General features: G+C 43.5%; 1 protein-coding gene across 1 annotated transcript in view; it reads right to left on the bottom strand.

Annotated features, from left to right (window-relative positions):
- CD247 (CD247 molecule) overlaps positions 1 to 16,064 on the bottom strand; it is a 79,788-nt gene extending 63,724 nt beyond the window's left edge. Inside the window, exon 1 of the mRNA XM_010984451.3 lies at positions 15,875 to 16,064. Within this exon, the coding sequence (XP_010982753.2) occupies positions 15,875 to 15,932 (58 nt within the window). The 5' untranslated portion in view covers positions 15,933 to 16,064. The remainder of the gene's footprint in view (positions 1 to 15,874) is intronic.
- Positions 16,065 to 22,684: the final 6,620 nt, after the last annotated feature.

Below are 22,684 nucleotides of genomic sequence, written 5' to 3' on the forward strand. Positions count from 1 at the left end.
AACAAATAAACTGAGCCATCAGAGAAGCATATTTTCTCAACAGTCTTAGGAGAGCTTGAGAAGTATATTCTTGTGTTTAAGAAAGAAATTAAAATGCTGACTCAAATCATAATTTCAGCAAGGGACTTGTTACATGGTGCTAGGAAAGTTTCACAATCTCTTTGTACCACTTGAGGAACCATTATTTAAGAGAGTGTCTTAGTTTGGGTTCTTCCAGAAGCAGACCCTGAGGCAAAAATTAAAGTACAGGTACTTTATTGGGAGATGAAGGAAGGTAGCTGTTATGGATTGAATGGTGCCCTGCAAAAGCTTGTTGAAGTCCTAACACCCAGCACCTGTGAACGTGACCTTATTTGGAAATAGTGTTGGCAGATGATCAAGCTAAGATGAGGTCATTAGGGTGGGCTCTAATCCAAAAGGCTGTGTCCTCATAAAACAGGGACGTTTAGACACAGAGGCAGGCTTGCACACAGGGCGAGCGCCACGAGAAGATGGGGCAGAGTTCTAGGCGATGTGTCTACCAGCCAAGAGGTGCCCACATTGCCAGCAACCACCAGAAACTTGGGGAGAGGCCTGGAACAGATTCTCTCTCAGAAGGAACCAACCCTGCGAACGTCTTGATCTTGGACCTCTAACCTCCAAGATTGCGAGAGAATCAGTATCTTTTTTCAAAGCCAACCAGTTTGAGGTATTTTGGTACAGTGGCCCTAGGAAACGAGTACAGTAAATACGTGGGGGGATCTGGGAGGAATAGGAAGGAACTCAGTAAAGGGAGCCTTCTCAGCTAGTTATCATGCTGGTAAATTCGAGGAAACAGTTTGGAACAGGTAGTGCAGAGATACCACACGTGATGGCGAGGCCGTTGAGGGCGGCCCCAGCAGGCTGGTAATCCCCCTGCACCGCCAGCCTGCAGACGCACAGGGTGGAGAAGGCTCCACGGACAGAGAAAAGCCTTGCGCCGAGAGGTGCAGGTGGAGGCAGCTGGAAGGCCGGCCAGGCACTGGGGGGTAGGGGGGGAGGCGGGGTGCAGTGTGGTATGAACAGCACCATCCACTCCAAAGGATGAGCTGAGTCTTCTTCAGGCTGTTGGGAGAATCCATTGCAGAGCGTAACACGTAGGTTATTAAAGAAGGGGAAAGTATTATTGGCCCCACATTTCATTGGAACAATCCTGCCCATCAGTGCCTCAAGCACCCCCTCCACCGTCATTTGCCTGTCCTGACTGTCATGGGGGTGTGAGTAGGGCATGGGAGTTGCTCAAAAGGAACAGAGCTTCTAAGCCCTTACCTGGGCATTTGCACTCATGCTGCTGTCATGCCTTTGGTACATGTGTCCCCTTCCTGGGTGTCTTTCTCTCCTCCTCTTTGCATTAAATCCTACCCATTCAAATCCTGTGTCCCCCAGGGGCATCCCTTTACTCCTGCAGCCTGGCCTTCTCAGAGCCACATGCTGAGCCACTCAATACAGGCCTCTATTGAGTCTTTCTTGAACTGTATTCTGCGTTTATTAGGGGCTTTCTGAAAAAACAAATGCCAAATGGCAGTCAAATCAATTCAGGCAGCATTGCGTACTGTATCTCCCTCTCTTCCTCCTGGGTTGCGTGCATAAGGCATGTTCGCATACATAAGGTTCTGACAAGCCCTGCAGTGAAACAACAACAAACAAAACCTTCCTTAAGTTCGCTCAAACTAATGTTTCCAATACATCTGTCCCCTCTTTCTGCAGTACAGTATTCCCATCTTGCAGAACAGAGTTTGGGAAATGGTGCCTTCGTTATAAACTCCAGTGGACAAGGCCTTTAGCAATCCTTTGGAAGGGTGGGTCATGTGAGCTGCTGGCTCCACAGAGCAAGGCCAGGACCAGGTCTAGAGTGTGTGTGTCGGGGTGTGTTGGGGGGGCAGTTTGCTACCTATCAGGGTACCAAGGGCCATGAGTGGGAGGTGTCCCCAGGCTCTTCATCCCAAAACCGTCCTGAGGGTGGGGGGTGTGGTTTCAGGGATTGGGGGTTGCTACTAAGAGCTGGTGTTTCCCAGTTTCCTGAGGTGAGACATCTTCCTTCCACCAGATCTGCCCTTTTCCAACTCCCTTCTCCACGTGGCAAACAAACCTCAACCGGCCCCTCAAAATTCATGACAAATGTAGTCTCTGATTCCCCACCCAGAGGCAATGAGGTTCACATGGGGGGCCAGGATGCTAGGGTCAAAGCCCAGCTCTAGCTGTGCTAGCCAGGTGCCCCCGGGCCTCCGTTCCTCGCCTGCATAATGGGGACACCAATAAAAGGGCCACAGGAAGAGTTGATCTCATGCATGTCAACAACACAGAAAACAAGATCCTCTCAGCAAGTGTTAACGGTTAAAGCTGCTCATATCGCTTTACCAGACCCCTCAGTGATATCTACTAGCCCCCGCAACGTATGAGTTCTCCGAGCACAGCAGCTGGGACTTGTCACAGTGCAGCACCTGATGTGTGACAGCACTTGCTCAGAAAATAAATTTAGGGGTGGAGTGTATGGCTCAGTGGTAGAGCATGTGCTTAGCATGCACAAGGTCCTGGGTTCAATCCCCACTACCTCCATTTGAAAAAGAAAAAAGAAAAGAAATTAAGGATGACTTAAGGCACGGCTATGCTCTGTTCTTTATTTCTACCTCTGATAATATTTCTGACAATGAAAGGTATTGTTAAAACATACCCTCTTCACTAATAGAAAGATGACTTGATTTGCTTTCATCGGTCTTAGTCTAACCTCCCCAGCTAGATTAACCTAACAGATGCCCGGTCATTATTAGAGGTGAGTTTGGCTGCCAGAGCTTTGGATCAGTGGGTCATTGTCCTTGTGGTCACCATGGTCCTGGACAGTCTCAGCAGAGAAGTTAGAGATGCCATTGATTTATCTGCACAAAGAGGCAATATAGTCATGAGTGGGGTGCCAGAGAGGGAGCTGAGACACCCAGATAGAATTGCACCCCAGAAAGTTCTTAAAAGGAAACTCTTCCAAGAACAAGGGATCAATCCTTCCCCCCTCCAACTGATAGGGAAATCTGGGCACGGCTCTCTGCACCACTTTCTTTGAGAAAATTAAATATATCTGTGCTAAGAAAATCCAATAAGTGAAAATTCACACTTGTGAAAACTAAATTAGAAAATTAATCCTTGCATTACTAAACAATTCAATAACACTCTCCTAAGTATATTTTAAGTTCTGCTATAATATTCTCTTCCACAAGACTTTCCAAGGGTCTCATCTAGTGGGAAAAGGTCCCCTTGTATCTGTCTGACTTTTTTTTTTTTTTAAAAATCTTTGTATATTTTACATACGATAAGGTATAATTTACATACTATAAGACATTTTCTGAACCTAGATGTATTAATAATAAAAGGAATTTGGATCACTTGTTCATTTATTAAACGTCTGTACAGACAAAAATCACCCTGGCTCAGTTTATTGCAGGGTGTGTATATGGCTTTCTCTCTGCCTACCCACCACCCGCCTTGCTCCTGAAAGGATTCTGAGTCGAGTGCTGACTTGATCTCCTCCCAGAGCTGCAGGAGAGCAGGTCCTGGGAAGCAAGGCCCCCAGGCTGCTCTCAGCCCTCAGGAAGCCTGTTGTCCCATAGGTGGGTGGTCAGCGTCTGTGGCACTAACCTGCGAACAACTTACACAACACCGGGAACTTGGCCTGTAGAAACTGGAGTGGAGGGAGATCAAATGAGGCTCCCCGGCAGCATCGACTGTCCCTGCCCAGGGTTTCCTCACGGTAGGGGTGACCCAAGATCTTTCTGCGCTTCCTGAAACAGTTGAAGGCTGTCCCCCAGCTCCTGGCATTGGCCGGTCTGCCACCGTCCGGGCCTTGGGGCTGGACTGAACTAACACGGCCTGGCCCCCCGCAGCTCTTCTGTGGTTGCCACCCCAGTGTGAGGCCTCTTCACACACACCTGAGACCCAAGTGGCCAAAGTAGCCAGCTCCGGAAGCACCCTTCCCTTACAACAGGGCAATCTGGTGGCCTAGAGGGCAGATGGTTGGAGCAAGAATCAAAAGTCCTGGGTTCATAACCAAGTTTCTACTGTATAGCACAGGGAACTCTATTCAATATCTCATAGTAACCTATAATGAAAAAGAATATGAAAAGGAGTATATGTATGCACATATATGACTGAAACATTATGCTGTACACCAGAAATTGACACAGCATTGTAAACTGACTATATTTCAATTAAAAAAAAAGAAAGAAAAAGCTTAATGGAAGAGCGAATGCTTAGCATGCACAAGGTCCTGGTTTGAGCCACAGTACCTCCGATAAAAAAACAAGCAAAAAAAAAAAAAAACCCAAACCACCTAATTGCCTCCCCCCCAAATTTTTTTAAAAAGAAAAAAGAAAGATTTAAGGAAGAACAAAACAAAACAAAAAAGAGTCCTGAGTTCAAGGGCTGACTCTGCCACTTGGTTGCTATGTGATGTTTGGCTGGCTTATTGACCTCTTGGACCACCATTTCTTCCCTGGTAAAATCCAGAAGTGGAACTTGAAGGTGTCTATCTCTTCTAGCTCAAATATTCTATGATTCTGTCATATCAGGCCAGCCCCACTTAGGTCAACGGAAATCTTTCCAGAGAGGCTCTACGTACTGTTCTCATCACTGAAAGTAAAATTCACTGGCAGCATCCCCAACGCCCTGCACAGCTCCCCAGCTAATCACGATATTACCACAAGCCCTTCTGATTACAAAGTAAGTATATTCCTGATGATTTTGCAAAAGTCCAGTTAATTTCTCACAGGAATAAATGCAAGATAAGAGTCACATTAATTTTAAATAGTGCATATACACTGAGACCTTACTAATTTTTTGTATTGCATTATTTCAAATTTGCATAATTCAAAATCCCATTAACTGTGATTTGTATATTCCCTGGGAAGGATTTTTTTTTTTTAACCGTCCAACAAAAGGAATAAGGCGATGGGAGAGAAAGGTGATGACATGAGGTCAAACCTGATGAAGAAAGACCATGGGTTTGGAGGAACTTGATGCGGAGAGCATCCAGGACCATAGAGAGGACCCAGCAGCACAATGCGTCCTCCTTGGGTTATCATTCTGCACGGGATCTGAGATGATGAGCCAATTTGGAGGTTAGATTTCTTTCTTTCTTAACTGAAATTACTCCAGACTTGAATGCTGCTATAAAATGTTCAACCTCAAATTTAAAAATCCCTAACCAGCCAAATCCTCTCTTTATTCCTTGGCACAGAGGAGCCATTTTGTGCTCTTCGAAATGGCTGACAGGAATTTTCTGAGGACGCTACGGTCGGAAACCAAACCAGAAATTAGACCAGCTTCAAGTCTGAGGCTTTGTGTTGAGAGCCATAGCTGGAAACTAACAGATGTGTCCCCCCCGCCAAACCAAAGAAATCAAGAAATTGTCATGAAGATCAAAAACTGCTCTCCAAACCTTCCCTTTCACATCCTCCCCGCTGGAGGTTTGGATTGCAAGAGTTTGTGATTATAACTTTATCCACAACCCATTTTTGGTTTCCAAGTAGCTCCCACTCCAAGATGAAATTGCAAAGCTTTGAAAATTAGAGACACCCTTCCCCCCAACCCCCAAAAGCTATTCCTGACGAGATACTCTGTTGAAATGGAAGGAATTTGCTTTATAGCAGCCTCCCTCGTGGAATTATGGATGGGGACATTTAACAATACAGCATTTGCAATGGGCAGGTGAGAGCTGGCCAAGTTTTTAAAGGGGATTTCACAGGCCAGGTCAGCAGGGAGATGGATGGGTGAGCTGCAGTGGATACAATTATTTGACTTTCTGAGCCATTCTTTTGAAGTCTCTACACTTAATAGAAAGAAAAAGAATAATCCTCTTTGCCAAGCTTTTGTAGCTCCATCTTTATTGTTCCCACCAAAATCCAAAGAAAACAGACAAGATTCATTCTGTCCAGAAAGCACTTGTGTATTTTATATAGGTCTGGGTTCTGAAGCGTTGATAGTGAAGTGAGAGAAAAGACAAAATTTCTCTCTAATCTGAGGAAATCAGAGGGGGAACTTCTGAAGCTCGCGAGCCTAACTCAAAACAGTCCTGGGTGGTATCTCCTGGTATGCACCTCCTTTGCTACTAAGCTCAGCATGGAAATTAGCACAGGCTCACAAAATGACGAAAATTAGGCCAGACCGTAACGAAGCAAGCCTGTAGGGGAATTAAAACGTTTTCATAAAACCCGAGAACATGACCTACAGAATTAAGGAAGCTTTCTTTTATTTATGGGCTCTCAATCACTCAACGTCCATCTCCAAGACACTGGCCTGGTCAATGGGCTAGTTGGGCCAACCATCTACAGAATTGTTTGCCTTGGGGCATGTAAGAGGTACTTGGTAAATATTTATTAATTGATAAGTCAAGCGGTTGACCAGATGATTTGTGTTATTTCGGTTTTGTTTTTAAGTTAAAAATTCCTTGATTTTTTTAATCCTGTACCCTACCACCATTTAGAGGATAATAAACCTGATGTAATGAATAGAAAAAGATAAGGCTACATGAGGTAAAAGATCCCAGGAGTGTACCTCTACTTGACAGTAGCTGCACTTTTTGCAAACTGTGGCAATGATAGTCCTGATCAAGAAGGGTTTCCTGTTTAAGCTGCAATAACTTTTCTGACTACGGATCATTGTTCCATCTGTAGCAGATTTTTACAGTCCCTCTAATGCATCTGGGACAATTGCCTCAAAGTAACCTGAAGCTTTCCTGACAACGCTTGGCTCTCTCTCCTACTAAGAACTGTAGCCCTTTCTTTTCTTCTGAGTTTTTAGAACCTTCTGCCAGCATCTCCACCCCTTCCACTACCCGATCCATAACCACCAATAGAGGGACTGCCCAGGCTTCTTCCACCAAAACTGTCCCCCTTCATGGGCCCATAATTTGATTGCCGTTGTCCAGTATAATTTTCAAAATCATTATAGCATCCTCCACCGCCATAGTTACCACGTCCAAAATGTCCTCCTTCATTGTAACCATCATATCCTTCAACACCACCTGTATTTCTACCACCTTGGTTTCCATATCCCACTCCACCAACACCTTACTGAATTGCTTGTGAATCTATTCTTAGGGCAGAAAGAAAGAAAAGCACCAAATGCACTTTGACTCTTTTAGTCAAAACTCATCTATTGGCCACTGTGGGAAAAACCGGTGGGAAATAGGGGAGCCGCTGATATTTTCTGCTGATGGGTAGAGTTCCTGAAACTCTTTGCATGCTGGGCCTCCACTCTGAGAAGGGCTCACCATAGGGCACTATTTGTGTTGGGTTTTTAACCTTGAGTTCTAAGAACAATAATTTTCCACCTTCCTTTGTCACCTGAACACTGGTGACAGTGTCAACAGAGGGCCTGGGAGATCCCCCCACATCTGGACTTAATTATAAGGGGACAGTAGGGTTTCCACGGGGTGGGGTAGGGTCAGCATTTTAAGTAAGGGGGCTGGGAAGAAGGTGGAAAGAAAGACTGCAGGCTTACTTGGGAGATGGGAGAGTTCTCAGGGGAGTTCTGAAGGTAGTCGGGAGACCTGAGAAGTATCTGTATCTATGAAGGAGCTGATCCCACCTCTCCATGATCCTAGAGATTCTAGTTTGGACGGAAGATTTCTTGACTCCCTTCTGCACGAAATGCCTGGAATGGGTCCCATGACATCTCAGTCCCACTATTACTTGACCTAGATCGCCAGCTCCAAGCTCAAGTAATGCTGCCCCTTTCTTCTAGGTCCTACTGCCACCAACCTCCTCTTAAATACACACATCATACTCAGAAAGACACTCACTGGTGCACACAGAAACACAGACGCAAGACATGTCCGCTGCATACAGACAAGCACACAGTACATGCCAGTGCATGCACCCACAAACACACAGTCCCACACACACCAGCACATGCATACTGGGGCATAGACACCTGCAGAGCACATAGGTAAACACACACTGGCATGCATGTGTGCCACACCCAAATTGAGCTATAACCCATGGGATGGGGTCTGGGGACAGGCTAGTCCCATGCTAGAGTCACCCGGCTCAGCTGCCTTCTCCCTACAGCAAGCCGCTCTGGCTTGTCTGCCTCCTATGGCCACAGATGGCAATCTCCACCCCTACCCGCTGGGCTGTCTTTTCTACTCTTCCCTCCAACCTCTTCCCTCCAACTCTTCACCATCACTCCCAGTCCACACGACAAAAAGGCAGTTCTGGCTCAGGGCTGTCATTGACAATATGGCTTCGAGCCAGTACAACACTGCCTGATGGGGAACTGGTGAAATGCAGGAACACAGAGCTGTCTTTCTAGTGTCTGCAGCAATTGAGAGAAGCGGGGATGTGTTTAATCCTAAATGGTAGTGCTGGTTTGCATTCTGAGCTGTCCTCCCCAGCTCCAGGGTTTGGCAAAGGCAAGGCACCTATAGCCCAGCAGCCCTGCAAATACCCTGCCAAACTCCTAGACACTCCTCCTCTCCCAGCCCTCCTCCCAATCAGCCTGGAGAGTGGACACATGAAGAGCTACTGATATTCAAATATTGGGCAATCTGATGCTTCACGTATTCTGCTCTGAGCACCAAATTTCTTATCTTGGTTTACTTTGCTCCAGTAACAGCAAAAAGGATTGGACTCCCAAGCTTGGCCCAGGCAGATGTAAGTGGACTTAAAACCAAAATCTGACATAAATAATTGAGAATGGATTATATATATTTGTCATTTAAAGGTAATTTTCAGGGGGCAGGGTATAGCTTTGTGGTAGAGTGCATGCTTAGCATGCATGATGTCCTGGGTTCAGTCTCCAGTACCTCTGTTAAAAAATAAGTAAATAAACCTAATTACCTACCCTCCCCCAAACAAACAAAAAAATTTTTAATAAAAAAATTAAAACAAAATAAAAGTAATTCTCCCACTTCTTGAGGATTTATATAAAAACCAAATCTCCGGTTACCAGTTGGGGAAGAGGGGAGGAATAAATTGGGAGTTCAGGATTTGCAGATACACACTGCTATATATAAAACAGATAAACAATAAGGTCCTACTGTACAGCACAGGGAACTATATTCAGAAGCTTGTAATAGCCTATAATAAAAAAAGAATATGAAAAGGAATATATATGAATCATTAGGCTGTACAACAGAAACTAACACAACATTGTAAATCGACTAGACTTCAATAAAACACAAAGCAAAACCAAAAACCCCCGAACTTCGACTGAGAGTCTGTGTGGAGTAGCGTGCTCTTCTTTTAGAAAACCTCACCCCACAAAACTTTACACAAAACCGTTCTTACCAAACAGACCGATTGAAGGCTATCATTTAGGATGAAAGCTTCTCAAATACAATTTAACTTACACTTTGATTTACACGTTTGATTTCCACCTATGCCTCACACGGTGGTGGAGGGGGCAGGTGCGGCACACATAGAAACCATAGAAACGGGTAAAATTGCAAACTGAGGTTGATCCCTCTCAAGAAAAGCTCCCAAAGAGGTACATTTATTAAGAGTAAAACAGAAAATATGGATTTTACCGCGTCTGGAGGAAATGTGAGTTCAGAACTATAATAATAGGCCAGAGAAAAATGCAATTCTGTACTAACAACCAAATATTTCATACTCAGCAGGAAAATTTATATTAAATGAGGATATTCAGCATCAAAATACGTATTTCTTACTTCAAAAATTGAGAGGAAAATCGTAATAAGTGCTGACTGAGGGAAATGTCTTCAAAAGTCTGCTGCAGAATTCAGTCATTAGGTGTAAGATGCAAATTGATAGAAGACCTGGTAGAGAGGTTGCTAGAATGTTCGAGAGCATGCACCTTGAACGGGGGATCAGAAACTGTGTTTGGGGCCTGGTTCTACTATTAGGCATGTCATCAAACCTCTGAGACTCATTTTCTTTGTTTATACAAAGAGAATCTTAGTACTTTTTCTGCTACTTGCCATAGAATGGTTATGAGGATCGAGTAAACGAAGGCATTGGGAAGGATTTTGTAAATATAAAGGAATGACCGTGCTAAGAGAATGGTGGTCTGGACTGGGCAAGGATCCTGCCTGTCCTGGTTCGAATGCTTTCTATTTATTTTTTTCCCCTTGAGCCTGAAAATTAGTTGCTGAGAAGCACAAATCATAACAGGCAAGCAGAGCGGACAAAGGAAGCTTCTAACATTTCCACCACTGCAATTTGGCCGCTTCAGATGGCAATTTGCTTTCTCTTCAAGTCAGTTCTCACCAGCAAAATCCTTGAGTGGCCATAAATCTGCAGCCGATGCACAAGCATAAGGGACAAGCTAGAAAATGTTGGACTCCGTCCTTGGATTTTTCACAACAGAGGCTCCCGTTAGAGTTAAAAATACTGTGATAAGGTGGGAGTCCAGATTTTTTTTAAGTTTTAATTTTATTTATTTATTGGAGCTACAGGGATGAATAAATTTTATTTATTGATTGGAGGTCCTAATTCTGTGAGTCAGTACCAGTGGGGTGGGAGGCTAGGTAACTAACCGTTCTTAAAAACTTGGTAATTTCAAGACCATACATAACTCATGGTGTAGCTGAAAGGGATGTTCAATCCTCTTCTTCCTCATCACACAGATGAGAAAACTAAAGCCCAGAGGGAGACTTCTGCCCAAGTTTACACTGCAATTTCGTGACAAAAGAAGTAAAAAAAAAAAAAAAAGCACGTTAGTGCCAGCGTTTCCACTTTCTTGCTTTGGGAAAATGAGACCCTTTCTATTTTGCAGGTTAGGAAACTGAGGCACCTGTGATCACGACTACACCTCTTGTGTGTGTGTCTCTTCCGAGTGTGTCTCCACTCCACCGCCATCTCACAGAGGAAGAAAGGGGCCCTGGAGGTGGGCAGCTGGCCACAGTGAAAGGCTGGGGAGCAAACAGGACCTGGATCCAGATCTTTCTGGTTCCATGACCTCCACTCTCCCTCCACCATATTGCCTGCTCCAGAGAAGACAGAAACACTTGCAGATGGTCAGAGAATTGCAAAACAAAAAACAAAAAACAAAAAAACCCAAAAATCTCTCCTCGACAGGATTATTTTCAACAGAAGTCTAAAGTATCCTGTGAAATGTCCTTTTACTTTAACTTATTCTTTTAATTGTCAGTCCTGGAGAAATTAGCCCAAGAAAGTAATTCAGAAGACATTTTAAAAGCTACATACGTAAAGATTTTCTTGCAGGATTAACTATAATAACAAAAATTAGAAACAGCCCAAGTGCCCAGCAATAAGGAAACAGTGAAGAAAATGTGATGTATGAACTACAGAAGTTTAAAAACAGTCGCGAAGGCCAAGCATAAAAAAGATGCTCAGAATAAAATATGAAGGAAAAAAAGCACATAGCAGCTCTATAAAAATATGTAAACACTTGCAAAAAAAAAAAAAGCAGAATGGAACATTTAAAAAATTTATGACCTCCTCTGATGATTTTGGTATTTTTGGTAAAATACCTCAAATTAAGAGAGAAAAAAAGTGATAACTACTTGGAATATTTATTTAGTAATCTAGACCAAATTGGACTGTAATGGTTAGATATTCTGCTTTTTTTTTCTTTCTGTATTTTGAAGCAATTGGGCAACTGAATAATGTGATTTATGCTATAATCCACAAACTCTTATTTTTCTCCTTGGTGCCTTCGTAAGTTTATTGATTCATTAGTTAACAATCTCCAGCCGTGGCAGCCCTCTTTATTTTCTGCTTTTCCCTATCGTTAAAGCCAAGTCGGAAAAATGAGCATCTTTCTTTATTTTCAAGATATATTAGTTGACTCATATGAAATTATCATTTTTGTAGGTCCCAAATAGACAAATGTCAGAAATTTCATATGGGCCAACCAGAAGATTTTAACAACGGTAGGATTTTATCTTAAACTGTCCTTGTAACTCATTTTTAATCAGTCTACTTACTCAAACTGCCCTGTCCCCTCCACTAGCTTAATTTCTGGTTGTTTTTTTTTTTAAGTACTTTGTTTAATACTAAATTCTCCAGAAGAAAGGTCCAACTATGCCACTCCAAGATATGACCTCCCTAAAAAACCATTAAAGTGAATTTAATTGCATGGAAAAGTCTAGATTTCCTTCATTCAGCCACCTTGTAATTCACCCAACAAATATTCACCGCCTGCTCCAGGCACCATGCTAAGTGCTAGGATAGTTCCTGAGCAGAGGAGTGTCTTTTCCCTCAGGAAACATACACTGTGTCTGAGGCTGGAAGGAGTGGCTGTGTGTGTCCGGTTTAGTAACTGATCATTTTGTTTCAATTAACAGATCAAATGACGGGTTTGATTATTTTTTAACCAAATGGTCTGTATGTTTGCTCAGATTGATTAAATCTACTATCACTTTAGTGTTAATAAGAACTAACCTTGCCCCCAAGCAGAGAAGAAATGTATTTTGAACTATCGCTGCTATTTATTCAGTTTCCTGACCCGTAAGTAAATAAGGCTCAGAAGAAAAAGGATTCCCAGGGTGTGTGTCTGGACAAATCTAACGCAAGACAGTTCCCTAAAGGTGCCTGAACCCTAAATAAAACACAAGACACAATGCCCAGGGATTCTCGAAAGTAAAAGTGTATCCAATAAAAAATTAAATTCGTTAAAGGCAAAAATGAAGGGAATTTTTAAATAGATTCAGCAGTGTTGTTTATTCACCTAAGCAAGTACTTCCCAGGATGGTTTCAGGGGGATGTTTTGAAGCAGCAGATGGGAAACAGGCTAGCAAGTATGAGAAAGGTTAAAGTGAAAAATGAGGTACCTCCTCTGGGTAAGCAGAGTCAGATGACCAGAGGTCGAAATAAACCATTGGTGAAAATGCCTTCGATGAAAGACTTGTGTGGCATCGCTTAGATGCTTCCCTCAAGTCCAGCTCCAGGCAGTTTAAGCAAAGATCTGGTTTCAAGAAGTATTCATTTAAATACCCTGGTCACTGTGCACCCACACTACGCATTTGGCTGCCAAATCTGGATGGTGGCCCTAACCAGTGACGACCAGGTGGACCTTGTTCTAATTTGCTCCCCTTAACTATTTATATTCTATATATTGTCAGTCACGTTTTTCACCTGGGGAGAAAATCCCCTGCAGAATAAGTCTTAAAAACCAAAAATGGTAGCTGTAACGCTCATCCTGTGACCCACCAAAGCTTTGCTTCTTGCCCACGGTTGGACCTACGGCTGGGAGGGATCACCGCTGTGTTCCTGTGTTGTTACGGATATGCTCAGAAATCAAAAGACAGACAAGCTGGATTTCAACAGATGGAGAAAATGCCCGGTGCTGCTTTACAACACAAAGGAGAGCAAATTAAGAATCCTAACCGTGGGTTTCCATTTCCTGTTCCTGGATATTGAGAACAAGAAAACAGGCCAGGATTTTATAACAGTAATAATTAACACAACCTCCATGTATTGACTGCCTAGTATCTGTCAGGCACATTACATTTACTTTTCTTTTTCACAGCTCTGCATGAAGATATTCCTAACTTTAGAGGTGAGACAGCTGAGGCCCAGAGAGGTTAAGTTACTTGCTTAAGGTTGCACAGCTGGGAAATTGGCAGCCATGTGATTGGCCTGGCTCTTCCCATCCCGTCTGTTTCTCTAAAAGCAGAGCTGCTCACAAGACTAGAAGCCTGCATTTCCTTGCTGGAGAAAGGACAAAGGCCTCACTGGCTACCATGAGGCCAGGAGTTAGATGCACTGAGAAGTTGAGGGCTCTGCACGCAAGAGTGTCCAAGCCTTTAGGCACGCCATCTTAGTCTCTTCCAGCCTCAGACCCTGGTGACCGTCTTGGCAGACTCACCAGAGAGACCTCCTCGGATAGACAGACTGGGTCATAATTTGCTTTAATCAGAATGCTCTGGGCATTTCCGAGGAAATGCAAATAGAAAAGTCTTAGTAAAAAGATGGTTTAAAAGGGTTTGGATGAACACAACATTGTAAACCGACTGTATTTCAATTTAAAAAAAAATAAAATAAAAATTAATTAGTTTGACCAAAAAAAAAAAAAATAGTGTTTGGGGGTGAGTAACTTAATTGAGCAAGGAAAGAGGGAAGACCTCAACTTGAACTCCACCAGCAGCCTTTCCTCCGGAGGAAATCATACATGGTGTCCTGTTTAGGCAACACAGATGCCGTTTGCGGCCCTGGGTGTTAAAGGCCTCTCTAAATCTCCCTTGCCTTCCCTCAATGGGGTGAGGACAGTTTGAAAAACTTTTGTCCAGGAGCCTTTATCTAAAAAGAGCTGAAATTTCCATCTCTACCCCTGCAAAGCATTGAAAGATGAATCTAGTTTTTCCTCCTGTGCACTCTTTGTGGAAATGGGGCATGGCCCCCATCTTGTCTGCTGGGTGGGGTTCTGTTTACCACTCCTGGCAGCTACCACCACCCTCGCAGCTTCTTTCTCTTCTAATTCCATTGCCCCCGCCTTGGCCCCAAGGCCCAACACAGATAGACCCCTGAGGAAACGTCACGTGGTGCAATTATCTCCCAAGTGCAGCCCCCAAACCTGAGGCCCAGGGTCTGAATCCACTGCTGTCAGCTGTTCCCCTCCACAAATCCCTGAATCACAGGCTGTGACGGCATCACGGGTCCTCTGGAGCCCCGTACACAGGATGGGCTGCTCTGGGCTCATTCTGGTGTCCTTGCCCCCCAGAAGCACATGACTCATCCCCAACAGGCCCTTCTGAGAAGAGAGCTGTGATCTTACAGAAAACCCCGCCACGGCTTAGTCCTCGAAAACCCCGAGGCACTAGGCCAGGGCTGTGCCGTGTTCCCGGCAGGAACAGAGGTGCCTGTGGCCTCTCCTGCCCCCAGCATTGTCACCAGACACCCTCCCACACTGAGGTGAGCTGCAAAGTGGACGAACGATGTTGGTTTGGGACCCCCCCTCCCCACCGCTTGAGATTTAAATACAGTTTGTCCTGTTGTAAAAATGCCAGGTCGCCAAACCCCAGACGGAGTCCATTTTGTCTTCTTTTTACTTCACCTCCTCATTATCTGGGCTAGAAAACACAGCAGGAGTGAAAGGATTCTAGAAAAGCCAGGCTTCAAGGACTGGAGCCAAGTGAGGAGTAGGTTCTCTTAAGGGTCGGTTGTTACCCATGGTGGCGCCTTAAGTCACATCCTCTCATCTGTCCCTTACGTTCATGTTCTGCCAGCATCTCTGGCTTTTTGGCCTCAGATGAGGGCTGCCAGGGGCGGTGGGTGAGTCACTGAGGCTGGGATGGGTGTGTCATCGGGCTGCCCTTGGCTGTGCGTGTGGGCAGCCGTGTCAGAGCCGAGCCCAGACGTGGACCCTGCGCAAGGCCACATCCCTCCTCCGTTAACCCCAGTCAGTCCCTAGCCCATCGAAGCCTCAAGTCAGCCAGTCAACCCTCTCTGACCAATGAATGAAATGTTCTTTGTTGGCCAAGGAAGAAGGAAAGGGGCCAAGTGACGGAGCCAGCAAGGTGGTCAAAGAAGACACAGAGGCTAGAAAAAAAGGTCTCAGCTGACTTTCTGGTCCCACCCAGCTTCAGTTAAATACCCCCTCTCCTCTTCTCCACACAGGCTCTGCCTCAGTTCCTCCTTGTCTTCCCACCACCGCAGACTTTTCTCTCTCCTTTTATCACTGGAAAAAAAAATCCATGCTTTGGACAGGTGTGTTTTCAAGCAGCTGGATCTAATCTGATGCCCAGCGTGGCCGTAATGAGGCAGATGCCGGCATCGAGCCAGACCCCTCCCCGCTCAGCCAGCTGCCCGTTGATTTGGGGAGGACGGGATTTAAAGGAGACACTGGCTCCTCACCAACCCCCTGCTATTTCCCTCCACCCCCACCCCCCCAACACACATGTACAAAGAGTTTCTAAAAGTTCCATCGAAACATCCGGCCTTACCTGTAACTGGAAGCTGCGCCTGCAGGATGGCCAGGATAACGAGCACCGTCCACTTCATCTTGTCCTTCCCCAGGATAGAGCCGGGAGCCAGAGGCTGAGGCAGCCGTGGCTGGACGAAGAGGAGAAAAGGAGCCTCTGCCGGCTTTGCTCAGCTGCTGCCTCCTCAGGAAGTGGAGGACGATGGGGCCTTTGAGAAGGCACCTGCCAGCGGGGCCAAGAAACTCACCCCCCCTCTTGGTTCACAGGCAGGAAGCTCTGGAGGTTTGAGGGTTTGGGGTGTGTGTATGTGTGTGTGTGTGTCTCTTTCTGAACTTTTGCTGCTTCTCTTATTTAACCGTTGTTTTGTTTTGTTTTTTCTAATTTTTGTCTCATTTTTCTCTAATTCCTATCTTGATCGTTGAAGTCAGTCCCCTAGACAGACACGAGTTCCCAGTGCCTGTAAGAACATCTGCCACTTTCCTAGATCCGTATATTTTATGGTGTTTGGTCAGATGACAGAGCTCTGGATTCAGAGTCAGGCAAAATGTGGAGACAGAATATTTGGGCGTTAGCGCCATCTCTGCTACCTACTTGCTGTGCAGCCTTGAGTAAGTCACTCAACAGCTCTCAACCTCAGCATCCTTACCTATAAGGCAAATTGCTGGAGTAGAGCTGAGGTTTCGGATCTGAATTTGGCCTGAATTTGGACCATAGACTAGTTCAAGATAGTATAGCTCATATAATACTTCAAATACTTTTGTGAGTTGTCAGCATTTAAACGTTGGACTCATTTACGATAATAAAAAAACGTAAATAACAGGAAATAAAGTTAATAGAAAGTGTAAGAATAGAAACTTTAAAACATTCCTTAAGAATACAGAAAGGACTTGGGTAAATGGAAAGGTGTATCCCGGTCTTTGGTAAAAAGTGTCCTCTTAAGAAGACCCTGATTCTCCCTAAATTAATCAATCCGTCCCTCTAAAGATGTCAACAAAAGTTTTAGAACAAGATAAGCTGGTTCCAAAGTTTACATGAAAAAATTCATGTACACAAATAGGCAGGACACCAAAAGCATAAGCAAAGGAAAAAAATAGGTTAACTGGACTTCATCAAAATTTAAAACTTTTGTGCATAAAGGACACTACCAAGAAAGTGAAAAGACAATCCATAGAAAGGGAGAATTTTTTTTTTTTTTTTTTTTTTTTTTGCAGGGGGAGGAAATTAGGTGTATTTACTTGGTTTTTTTTTTTTTTTTTTGATGGAGGCACTGGGAATTGAACCCAGGACATCGTGCATACTAGGCATGCACTTTACCACTGAGCTGTAACCTACCCACTAGAAGGGAGAAAATATTTGCAAATCATATACCTATAAGGGTCTAGTATTTAGAATATATAAATAACTCAACCAGGAAAAAAAATTAAAAATCTTTCAAAGATCTGAATAGACATTTCTCCAAAGAAGATATGCTAATGGCCAATGAGCACATGAAAAGATGCTCAGTATCTTTGATCATTAGGGAAACGCAAATCAGAATTACAATGAACTGTTACTTCACACACACTTAGGATGGCTAAAGTTTAAAAAGACAGACCAGTGTTAGTAAGGATGTGAAGAAATTGGAACTCCTGTACATTGCTGCTGGGAATGCTGAATTGTGATGAAACCCTTGTGGAAAATAGTGTGGCATTTCCCCAGAAAGTTAAATAGAATTATCATATGACGCAGCAATTCTACTCCTAGGCATATACTCAAGAGAATTAAAATGTGTCCATATAGAAACTTGTACTTGACTGTTTAGAGCAGCATTATTCATAGTAGCCCCAAACTTGGAAACCCTAATGTCCACCAACTGAGGAATAGGTAAACAAATGTGGTATAACAAACAATGGAATATGATTCACCCCTAAAAAGGAAGGAAGCATCATTACATGTTGTAACATGGGTGAACCTTGGAAACAGTGTGCTAAGTGAAAGAAGCCAGACACAAAAGACCACATATATGATCCCGTTTATATGAAATGTCCAGACTAGGCCATAGAGACAAAAGTAGATTAGTAGTTTCAGAGGATAAGGAAAGAGGGAAATTGGGACTAACTCTTAGTAGGTACAAACTTGCTTTTGGGAATGATGGAAATGTTTTAGAATGAGCTAGTTGTGAAGATGTACAAGATAGTGAATATACTAAAAACCACCAAAGTGTACACTTTAACATGGTGATTCTTAAGTGAATTATATATCTTGACACAAAAATAATGCTAAAAAAGCAAAGAACAGCCAGGAAAACTCTATAAAAGAAGAGTAAGGAGAATGAAATCACCCTGCCAAACACTGAACATTACAAAGTGATGTGATTACCATATAGTACTTGTGATACTATAAACTCAAACATATGGTCACTTGTTTTTTGATAAAAGTGCAAAGAAAATTCAATGGACAACCAACTGGGTAACTTTATGGGGAAAAAATTAATCCTTATTTTACACCATAGACAAAAATTAATTAAAATAATTCATAGGCCTATATGTAAAATGTAAAAACCATAAAACTTCCGGAAAAAAATAGGAGAAAAATCTTTATGGTAGAACAGAAAGCACAAAGTGTAAGAGAAAAATAATTGATAAAATAATTCATAAAATTAAAAACTTTGTTCATTGAAAAACACCATTAAGAAAATGAAAAAGCAAGCCAGAGACTGGGAGAAATTATTTGCAAACACATAAAGCAGACAGAGGACTTATACCCAACATATATAAAGAGCTCTTTCAACTCAATAAGATTATTAACTCAGTAAGAAAATGAATAAAACATTTGAATAGAAAATTACCCAAAGAAGATAAATGAATGGTTAGTAAGCACATGAAAAGATGCTAAACATCACTAATAATTAAGGAAGTACAAATTAAAACACAATGAGATATCACTACACACTTATTAACACAGCTAAATTTAAACAACTGGTCATATCAAGTGTTGACAAGGATATGGAGGAACTGGAACTCTCATACATTGATAGTGGAAATGTACAATGATAAAACTTTGGAAAACAGTTTGCAGTTTATCAAAAAGTTAAACATACAGCTACCATACGATCCAGCCACTCTACTCTTAGGTGTCTACCCAAGAGAAAAGGAAATACATGTCCTAACTTGTACATGAATCTTCTTAGCAGCTTTATTTGTAATAGCCAAAAACTGGAAACCACCCAGATTCCATCAATAGATGTAAGGATAAACAAATTATGGTATATCCATATTATTGAAATTATACTCAATAATAAAAATGAATAAACTGCTAGTAATACAACAATATGGTTGAATCTTAAAATTATACTGAGTGAAAGAAACCAGGTAACAAGTACATATTGAATGATTTCATTTATATAAAATTCTAGCACTGTGACAAAGGGCTTAGTTCCTTTATCCATAAGGAGCTCCTAAACATTGTTCAATTACAACAAATAGTTTTGAGTGCCTATCATGTGCCAACCACTGTGCTAAATGCTAAAGATACAGCTGGGAGGGAAACAAAGAATCCTCATCCTCATGAAATTTTCAGGCCTGCAGAAGTCTAAAAACACATTAGAAAATGAGAAAAGGACTTGAACAGAAAATTCATGGAAAAGGAAGTAGTAAATGGCTTTTAAGTGAATGAAAAATGCTCAGTATCACTCATAATAAGATAAATCAAAATTAAAACTACAATGAATACACTTTTTTTAACCTATCATATTGGTATCAACCACTTCACTGGGTTCCAACCTCTCTTGCCTCCCAAGGACATTATTCCAGAAATTTTCTTCCCTTGCATAATAGTTTTTTTCTTCTAAATTGAATCATTCTTGTCAGTATACAAGTATGTTATTTCTCCCATCTTTAAAAAACCCTTAAAGATTTGAAAAAACATTTGCATTCTGGAGCTTGCCATAGTTCTCGCAGCTTTGGGAATCCACTAAGCTAATCCAGGCTTCTCCATGGGAAGAAGAATTAGCCTGCCACAGACACATGACTCAGCGGACAGCCAGCACTAACTTCCAGGTAAGTGAGCAAAGCTACCTTAGATCATCCAGTCACAACACAGCCACCAGAGGACTGCAGCCATATGAATGAGCCCAGGTTAGGCTAGAGCACTGCTTAACTGAGCCCAGCCTAAGCTGCTGGCCCACAGAATCATAAACACCTGAAATAGTTGTTCTACATCACTGAACTTGGGATGGATGTTACACAGCGGTAGATAACAGAAACACTCAGTGTCCCTATACCAGTCTCAGGAAATGATCTCATTGGTCCAGCTTGGGTCTTATGCTTACCTCTTTGATCAACCACTGTTTCCAGGGGGACACCACAAGATTGGAGATGGGACACTATGATTAACAGTCCTATCAGAATCATGTCATAGAATAAAGAAAGGGAAAGGATTCAAGGCATATATAAAATAATAGCTGCCCACTGCTGCCAGCCTTGCTCTGGTGAGTGCAGTGGAAGGGGGATGGGGACCCAGAACCAGGCCCACACTTTGCAGAGGACACAGGGACAGGAGCTGAGAGAAGGTCCAGGTAGAACATGATGACCAGCAGCTGTGAGTTCCCAGTGGGAAAGCTCTGGCTATTCCTCATGAATGAATCTTTAGCTCCCAGTACGTTGTGGATGGATGTGTGAGTAGATGAATGGATGGATGGTGACATCAGGGATGGCAGGAAATCCAACACTGAGGAGGAGGCTGCCTCAACTGTTGAGAAGGACACAGCAAGGGAAATCCAGACACTGCTAAATGGAGCAATTCCAAGCCTCCTGATCACCAGAGAAAGAAGCACAAAAAGGGGTTTGATTCTGTCCTTTGGGGTTTCTAGAGGCAGTCACTCCCAAGCTTTCTCTGATGAGGGACCACTTCTCCAGGGTCTGGGGACTCAGTGTTCATGCACTCTTCAGCCGACTGGTCTCAGACTGACAAGCAGCTGTTTCCTGAGGGGTCTCTGTTGGAGCAGAAATGGCCACCAGTCCCTGCAGGACCCCACCCAAACAGCTCAGTGGGGCTTGTCTTTGCAGCCTCACCATGCTGCACCCAGAACTTAATTATCTTGTAACTGTGAGTTTGTACCCTTTACCAAAATCTTCCTGGGATGTTCGTGGGCTGGTTGGGAGGACATGCAGGCAAGGCATCCCGCGTGGTTCATGGTCTGGCTTCTTGATGGTGCCCACAACTCACTTAGTAGGTTCCACATCACTTTAATGGCCCCAAAGAGTCCTATCTGCCACTTGCCCAGTCTTTTCCTGGCCCCCAGTCATGGAACGAGAGAGAAAATAAACTTCTTTAGCAGCATCCCACACAGCTGGGGAAGCTGGGTGCTCACTCACACGATCTCACTTTGCCCTGTATAAGAAATCACAGGGCTGAGAAAATGTCTCTTATCCCTCAGCTGTGCCACCCCTGGCGAGGAATGATGCAAGTAAATTAAAGCTGTTCCTCTTAACCACTCCAGTGCATCCAAACTCTTTCTGTTGTTGTTGTTGTTGTTGTTGTTGTTGTTGTTGTTGTTGTTGTTGTTGTTTTAGCAGAGTGCTGGTCTTCTCCTCTGGAACCTGGACTTCCACAGAGGCTCTCTTGTCTATGGGTGATTGTCTGAGACAGCATTTTCCAGGAGCTCCCAGATCATGGCTAAGAGGGACTAGAGCCAATTCTGGGCCACCGTAGGGTCCACAGCTGGGACTGGGGTCTGGATGCCTATCACTCAACACATGTGTGAGCAAGACTCCTCCCGGGTCCCTTGGTGTATGGTGCTAAATCTCACAGCTCCCACAAAGGCACTTCTGTCCATGGATGGATGTCAGATTGTTGTTGTTGAGGGTGGAACATGAACAAGGGACATCTTACTCAGCTATGCTGATGATGTCATTCCATCAATTTTGCTTGAAAGAACCAACCATTCTCCCTTGGTTACAGTCTTGATGAGCCAATCAGCTGCTTTCTCCCTGTAATTTAAATCATGGGAGAGTGAAAAAAAGACCTGGAAACATCCCCTGTTTATTTCTCCTGCTTGGACCCAGCCCGGGAGCTGTTCATGTTTTGTGGCTCTATGAGCAAATGTTCCAGTACACTTCCTTTTTGCTCAGGTTATATTGCTCAGAGTTGGTTTCTGTTGCTTGTAACCAAATGATTCTAACTCATACACTGGGATTTTTGAAAGTTGTAGTAGCTTTCTATTGCTTCATAACAGAGTATCTCAAACTTAGTGACTTAAGACAACACAAATTTATTATCTCACAGTAATGTAGGTCAGAATCCAGGCACAGCATAAGTGGGTTCTCTGCTCAGGGTCTTACGAGGCTGGAATCAAGGTGTTGGCTGGGACTGCGGTTCTCATCTGAAGCTCACGATCTTCTTCCAAGGTCACTGGTTGTTGACAAACCTATTTCCTTACAAATATAGGACTAGGTCTCTATTTTGCTGCTAATAATTGACCAAGGACTGTCTCAGATCCTAGGGAACACTTGCATTTCCTTACCACGTGGCCCCCATAAGAAGTTCACAACATGGATGTTTACTTGCTCCCAGACCAACCAGAGCACATCCCTCTGACTTCTTCTGCAATCAGCTTGAGAAAACTCTGCTTTTAAAGGGCTCCCCTGATTGGCCATAATTTAATCACATGATTTAATCACAGGAGTGATACCTCATTATAGTCACAGGTCCTTCCCATAGTCATGGAGATGATACAGGGCATATACACCAGTGTGGAACTCTTGGAGCCGTCTTATGCTCCTGTCTCCCACAGAAGTGTTATTGGAGAAGATGCTCCTTCCTTTTCCCTTTGTGAGGATCGGGTATCTGTCT

The sequence above is a fragment of the Camelus dromedarius genome, chromosome 23, assembly GCF_036321535.1.
Source record: "Camelus dromedarius isolate mCamDro1 chromosome 23, mCamDro1.pat, whole genome shotgun sequence".
NCBI classification, from domain to species: Eukaryota; Metazoa; Chordata; class Mammalia; order Artiodactyla; family Camelidae; genus Camelus; species Camelus dromedarius.